Source organism: Rhinopithecus bieti, unplaced genomic scaffold (genome assembly GCF_001698545.2).
Source record: "Rhinopithecus bieti isolate Rb0 unplaced genomic scaffold, ASM169854v2 scaffold_39998, whole genome shotgun sequence".
NCBI classification, from domain to species: Eukaryota; Metazoa; Chordata; class Mammalia; order Primates; family Cercopithecidae; genus Rhinopithecus; species Rhinopithecus bieti.
The window spans coordinates 1,112,381-1,120,013 of record NW_016816687.1 but is presented as its reverse complement, the minus strand read 5'-3'; the positions used below and the strand labels follow the sequence as shown (position 1 = coordinate 1,120,013).

The window sequence follows — 7,633 nt, the reverse complement described above, 5'->3', positions numbered from 1 at the left end:
AAAAAAAAAAAAAAAAGAAAGATTTGATTCTGATACACCCCTGACCTTCTAGAATGTGTTCTCCTTTCACTGACACTCCTAATGACACTCAGAGAAGGGGTGTAGCATTTCCAAAGTACTTTAGGTGTGGTTGTTTTTTTTTTTTTTTTTGACAGGTCTCACTCTCTCAACCTGGCCGGAGTACAATGGCGTGATCTTGGCTCACTGCAACCTCTGCCTCCCGGGTTCAAGCGATTCTCCTGCCTCAGCCTCCCAAGTAGCTGGGACTACAGGCATGTGCAACCATGCCCGGCTAATTTTTGTATTTTTTAGTAGAAGCAGAGTTTCACTATATTGGACAGGCTGGTCTCGAACTCATGACCTCGTGATCTGCCTGCCTCAGCCTCCCAAAGTGCTGGGATTACAGGTGTGAACCACCGCGCCCAGGCTTTTTTTTCTTGTTTGAAACAGGGTTTCACTCCTATCACCCAGGCTGGAGTGTGGTGGTGCGATCTCGGCTCACTGCAACCTCTTCCTCTCGGGCTCAAGTGACTCTCCCGCCTCAGCCTCACAAGTAGCTGGGACTACAGGTGCATACCATCATATCCAGCAAATTTTTGTACTGTTTGTAGATAGGGGGTTTTGTCATGTTGCCCAGGCTGGTCTCAAATTCCTGGGCTCAAGTGATATGCCTGCCTCAGCCTCCCAAAGTGTTGGTATTATAGGCGTAAGCCACTGTACCCGGCCTCCCAAGTATTTAAACTATACTAATCTTTGAAAATACCAATTGGGTCTATGGTCATACCACCCTGACGTGCCTGATCTTGTCTGAAAATACCAATTGTGGAGAAGAATCAAGTGTTCCACTTCCATTTTTTAAATCTGATCTAAGCTGAGTGAGTAGCTCATGCCTATAGTCCCAGCTACTCAGGAGGCTGAGGCAGAAATATCACCTGAGCCCAGGAATTCAAGACTAGCCTGGGCAACATAGCTAGACCCCGTTTCAAAAGAAACCTGATCTATTTCTGTTGGTGCTTTTGTCTCACTGGACAACACCTGATTTTCTCTTTCTAGTTCCCTCTCTCTCTCTCACTCACACATACACATGCATGCCCCCCCTATCCAATCTGAGACAAGAATCTTGTTTCTGGCTAATTCCACTTCAGAGCCCCGTGCTTCCCCAGTGATACAACAAGCAAGAAAAATGTCTCTTCTCCTTGGCTCGCTTGTTCTGAGAAGCAAGAGGCCACAGTCTGTTGGAGCCATCTCCCCACAGACCACCTTCATAAATAAATACCAATGTATTGACATATTTTTAGACTTCCCCAGATAAATGCAAGATAGGAAAGGGGGCTGAGGTGCACAGGGGCGCCCACAGAGGGGCGTCTGTGATGCTGAGGCTCCGTGGCACGTGAAGCCTCAGCACAGACCTCAGGCACTTACCAGGTGAACAGGAGTCCCATCTGCCGCGTGGGTGGGAAGAATCGACTCTCGACAAAGCCCAGTTGGATGAAGTATGTCATCAGCAGTTCCACCCCGGCCTCATCCCGGCTGGGCGTCCGACAAGCCTACAAAGAAAAGAACCCCAGAGGGCATAGGCAGAGGAGGACACAGCTGACGGACCTTCCTGGAAGGTGCCCTGCACACACCAGCAGGTAACCTGTAACTATTTCTGCAGTATGATGACCTCACTGCTGGCACTGTAAACTCTAGGAGGGGTAGAAAGAACCTGGGAGGAAGTCAGAAATCCTGGAATCCGGGAGGCAGGTCTCTCCCCTTCTATGGTTTTCCTTTTTTTTTTTTTTTGAGACGGAATCTTGTTCTGTCACCCAAGCTGGAATGCAGTGGTGCGATCTTGGCTCACTGCAACCTCCACCTACCGGGTTCAAGTGATTCTCCTGCCTCAGCCTCCCAAGTAGCTGAGATGACAGGCATGTAGCATCATGCCTGGCTCGTTTTTGTATTTTTAGTAGAAACGGGGTTTTGCCATGTTGGCCAGTCTGGTCTCAAACTTCTGACCTCAGGTGATCCACCCGCTTCAGCCTCCCAAAGTGCTGGAATTACAGGCATGCACCACCATGCCCAGCTAATTTTGGTATTTTTAGTAGAGACGAGATTTCACCATGTTGGCCAGGCTGGTCTGGAACTCCTGACCTCAGGTGATCCGCCCGCCTCAACCTCCCAAAGTGAAGTGCTGGGATTACATAGGCGTGAGCCACCGCACCCGGCCTCCTTCTCCGGTTTTCTTACGCAGCAAGTGGCATGGGTGATCCAGCAACCCCCAAACCATCACCTCCATCCACCCGCAATTCTGTTAAGACCACAAGCATGCAATCATGGGGTACCCTAAAGACTCGGAAAAGCCACCCTCCCCTCTCTGCTGCACACAAAAACTTACTTGTCTCAGATCCATAAGATCTGCAATTTCATCTTCATATAAATAGCCATCTTCACTGTAATGTTCCAGGATAAAATCCTTTAAGAAAAATGAGGTCAGATACTATAAAATGTGATTGAAAACCGTTTATGTGCATAACAGTAACATGTCAATTATGAACCCGTTTTAAAAGGCAGAATAAAGAAAACTTATAGGAGACAGAACACTATAGTGATTTTCAAAGTGGGGGCATTTGTTTCCTTAATTTTATGTAGTTTTTTTGGTCACCCAGGCTGGAGTGCAGTGGCACAATCTCGGCTCACTACAACCTCCGCCTCCCGGGTTCATGCGATTCTCCTGCCTCAGCCTCCCAACTAGCTGGGATTACAGGCACCTACCACAACACCCGGCTAATTGTTGTATTTTTAGTAGAGACAGAGTTTCACCATGTTGGCCAGGCTGGTCTCAAACTTCTGACCTCAGGTGATCCATCCACCTTGGCCTCCCAAAGTGCTGGGATTATAAGGTATCAGCCACCGTGCCAGGCCATAGATTTACTTTTTTAATTTTTTAATTTTTTTTTTTTTTTTTTTTTTACCAGGGTTTTACTCCTGTTGCCCAGGCTCCACCTCCCAGGCTCAAGTGATTCTCGTGCCTCAGCCTCCCGAGTAGCTGGGATTATGGGCATGCGCCCCCACGCCCAGCTAATTTTTGGTAGAGACGGGGTTTCACCACATTGCCCAGGCTGGTCTTGAACTCCTGGGCTCAAGCAATCCATCTGCCTCAGCCTCCCAAAGTGCTAGGATTACAGGTGTGAGCCACTGCACTCCACACCAATGTTTTTAAATGTTGTGTTGCTTCAGTAAAAATGAAGAGTTGAAGTTAATTTTTTGCTTAAAAATGTCTTTGTGCCCTGGCACCGTGGTTCACATCTGTAATCCCAGCACTTTGGGAAGACCAGACAGGTAAATCACTTGAGCCCAGGAGTTCGAGACCAGCCTGTGACCTATACATTCAACTATACTGCAAACACCACAGATATTCAGGGGCTCAGACTTGCAATTCCGGGCCTCCCTCAGGACCTGGACAAGTTTCCCAGCACAGACCCTGAGGGTAGGATTGTCATAACAGTCCCCAGACATGGATTTCCTTTGCCAAGAAGACCCTTAACCATGTTATAAAGGCATTTTATTTTATTTTATCTTTGAGGCAGGATCTCAGTTTGTCACCTAGACTGGAGTGCAGCGGCGTGATCTTGGCTCACTGCAGATTCGACTTCTCCGGGCTCAAGCAATCCTCCTACTTCAGCCTCCCAAGTAGCTGGGACCACAAGCATGTGCCAGCACACCCAGCTAATTTCATTTTTGTATTTTTTTTTTTGAGACGGAGTCTCGCTCTGTCGCCCAGGCTGGAGTACAGTGGCGCGATCTCGGCTCACTGCAAGCTCCGCCTCCCGGCTTTACGCCATTCTCCTGCCTCAGCCTCCCGAGTAACTGGGACTACAGGCGCCCGCCACATCGCCCAGCTAGTTTTTTTTTTTTTGTATTTTTTTAGTAGAGACGGGGTTTCACCGTGTTAGCCAGGATGGTCTCGATCTCCTGACCTCGTGATCCGCCCATCTTGGCCTCCCAAAGTGCTGGGATTACAGGCTTGAGCCACCGCGCCTGGCCTTCATTTTTGTATTTTTTAATAGAGATGGGGTTTTGCCCTGTCGCCCCGCCCCTACAAGCGCTGGCTCCCCCAAGCTGCAAGAAAGGTGATCACATAGATTGCTCAATTATGTCTTCCCAATGACTGTGAGTAACCTCTTTACACAACTTCTACATTAAAGCTCCTCCTGTTTTTGTGTGTTCAACGCAGACACAAACAGACAAACACTTGTCCTACAAAAATGGATTTGTACTAAATATACAACTACGCTGTGCCTTCTTTTCCTTTTTATTTTTTTAAGAGATGAGGGTCTCACTCTGTTGCCCAGGGTGGAGTGCAATGGTGCAATCATTGCCACTGCAGCCTCAAACTCCCGGGCTCAAGTCATCCTCCCACTTCAGCTTCTCCAGTAGATGGGACTCTGTGCACCACCACACTCAGCTAATATTGTTATTTTTCATAAAGACAGAGTCTTCCTATGTGGCCTAGGATGGTCTCGGACTCCTGGCCTCAAGTGATCCTCCCACCTCAGCTTCTCAAAGTGTTGGGATCACAGGCATGAGCCACCACACCCAGCTGACTATGCTTCTTTTCTTTAAACATGGCCATGGGCTGGGTATGGTGGCTCATGCCTGTAATCCCAGCACTTTGGGAAGCTGAGGCAGGTAGATCACTTGAGGTCAGGAGTTCCAGACCAGCCTGGCCAACATGGTGAAACTCCGAGACGGGCGGATCACGAGGTCAGGAGATCGAGACCATCCTGGCTAACATGGTGAAATCCCGTCTCTACTAAAAATACAAAAATTAGCCGGGCATGCTGGCAGGTGCCTGTAATCCCAGCTACTCAGGAGGCTGCCGCAGGAAAATTCACTTGAGCCCAGGAGGCGGAGGTTGCAGTGAGCTGAGATTGAGCCATTGCACTCCAGCTTGGACGACAGAGTGAAACTTCGTCTCAAAAACAAAAAAAAACAAAAATCCTAACTGAAACCCACTGTAAACATTAGGGACAAAATGAGAATTTCCACCATCACTGTTATTACTTAGCCTAATTCCAAACATTCTCTAGCCCACACATTAAGAAAAATAAGAGACATAAAATATTTGAAAGGAACAATCAAAATAACTTTTTGCAACATAACAGCATGTTTATAAAACCCAACAGCATCAACTGAAACATTATGAATAAGAATTCAATAAAGTGGCAAAGAAGTTAACATATAAAAGTCAATAGTAAAAAAGAAAAGTCAATATTCTTCCTTTCTTATATAAGCAATAACTAATTAGAAAAACTTAACAGACAGTCGGGTGCGGTGGCTCACATCTGTAATCCCAGCAGTTTTCAAGGCTGAGGCTGGCAGAACATTTGAGGTCAGGAGTTTGAGACCAGCCTGGTCAACATGGTAAAACCCTGTCTCTACTAAAAATACAAAAAAATTAGATGGGTATGGTGGCAGGTGCCTGTAATCCCAGAGACCCAGGAGGCTGAGGCAGGAGAATCACTTGGACCTGGGGGACAGAGGGTGCAGTGAGCCAAGATTGCACCACTGCACTCCAGCCTGGGCAACACAATGAGACTGCCTAAGAAAAAAAAAAAAAAAAAAAACCCTAACAGAGAAACAATACCTTTCACAATAGCAACAAAAGTACATTTCTAGCGATAAAATTAATATAATTAAGTAGAAAACTATTAAACTTTACTGAAGGACAGATGTTATTTCATTTTCTTTCACTGATTTGAAAAAAAAACTTTTATTTATTTATTTATTTTTTTTTTTTGAGACAAGTATTATTCTGTTTTCCAGGATGGAGTGCAGGTGCTCAATCATAGCTGACTGCAGCCTCGACCTCTTGGGCTCAAGCAGTCCCCCCACCTCAGCCTACCCAGTAGCTGGGACTAAAGGTGTGAGCCACTGCGCCTGGCCCTATTTCTTTAAAATAAAACAAAATTGGCCGGGTGCAGTGGCTCATGCCTGTAATCCCAACATTTTGGGAAGCCAAGGCGGGGGGATCACTTGAGGTCAGGAGTTCGAGACCAGCCTGGCCAACATAGTGAAACCCTGTCTCTACTAAAAATATAAAAATTAGCTGGGTGTGGTGGCGGGCGCCTGTAGTCCCAGCTACTCAGGACGCTGAAGCAGGAGAATCGCTTGAACCCGGGAGGCGGAGGTTGGAGTGAACTAAGATTGCACCACTGCACTCCAGCCTGGGTGAGAGAGCGAGACTCCCTCTCTAAATAAATAAATAAATAAATAAAATAAAATAAAATAAAATAAAACAAAATCACACTGTGAAGCTTCACTGATTATAAAATATCACATGGACACCCAGGTCAGATTTGAAATGGAATTGCCCTAATTCAGTCTGCTGAACCACTTCTGCAGTACCTGTGTTTCTCTCAAATCTGAAAGAGAAAAAATACAACAGAAAGTCCCTCCAACGTTCTCATTTTCATATGACTGACATTTGTAGAGACTCTTTTAGGCTAAAATGACATGGTTGGAAGCCTGTGCCAAATGGCAGTTGGCCATGTCCACAACATGTGAGTATTTTCATTTGCTTTAATGTGGAATTCAGCACATGACCCAATTGAATCCTTAAAAATGCCTATAAAATTCCTAAGTTTCTCCAAGAGACTCTCCCTTTAAAATGCTTGCATTCTTGGCCAGATGCAGTGGCTCACACCTGTAATCCCAGTATCTTGGGAGGCTGAGGGGCGGATCATCTGAGGTCAGGAGTTCAAGACCAGCCTGGCCGGGCGCGGTGGCTCAAGCCTGTAATCCCAGCACTTTGGGAGGCCGAGATGGGCGGATCACGAGGTCAGGAGATCGAGACCATCCTGGCTAACACGGTGAAACCACGTCTCTACTAAAAAAATACAAAAAACTAGCCAGGCGAGGTGGCGGGCGCCTGTCGTCCCAGCTACTCGGGAGGCTGAGGCAGAAGAATGGCGTAAACCCGGGAGGCGGAGCTTGCAGTGAGCTGAGATCCGACCACTGCACTCCAGCCTGAGCAACAGAGCCAGACTCCGTCTCAAAAAAAAAAAAAAAAAAAAAAAAAAAAAAAAAAAAAAAAAAAAAAACCAGCCTGGCCAACACGGTGACACCCATATCTCTACTAATAAAAAGTAGCTGGGTGTGGTGGCACATGCTAATCCCAGCTACTTGGGAGGCTGAAGCAGGAGAATTGCTTGAACCTAGGAGGCGGAGGTTGCAGTGAGCTGAGATCGCACCATTGGACCCCAGCTTGGGCAACAAGAGTGAAACTCCATCTCAAAAAAATAGCTTACATTCTTGTAGCCCAGCACCAAGCAACAGACAGAAACTTCTACAATAGCAGCAACAGACATTTCCAGACACGCGGATTGTTTTGAGTCCCACAGACCAGTGGCAAGTCACATCTATTTTTGCGCAAACTTGGGCCACCCTGCACCTCATCCCCTTTCCCCTCCTTGATGGAATTTGGAGGCGACTGGTTAAAAACTCAAACTGATGGAGTTGAAGAGGGAAGGAAGAGGAGCGTAATCCAGGCACCGGATGGTCTCCCGGCCCCAGCCTGGTGGCACGGTCTCTCCTGTGTTCTCCATTGAAGCACCTCTTCCACTTCCCACTTTTTTTTTTTTTTTTTTTT

At 46.9% G+C, this 7,633-nt stretch overlaps 1 protein-coding gene across 1 annotated transcript in view; it reads right to left on the bottom strand.

Annotated features, from left to right (window-relative positions):
- RHPN2 (rhophilin Rho GTPase binding protein 2) overlaps nt 1–7,633 on the bottom strand; it is a 90,488-nt gene that overhangs the window by 33,102 nt on the left and 49,753 nt on the right. Inside the window, exons 5-6 of the mRNA XM_017855043.1 lie at nt 2,378–2,455; nt 1,423–1,547 (exon numbers count right to left, since the gene is read on the bottom strand). Of these exons, the coding sequence (XP_017710532.1) occupies nt 1,423–1,547; nt 2,378–2,455 (203 nt within the window). The remainder of the gene's footprint in view (nt 1–1,422; nt 1,548–2,377; nt 2,456–7,633) is intronic.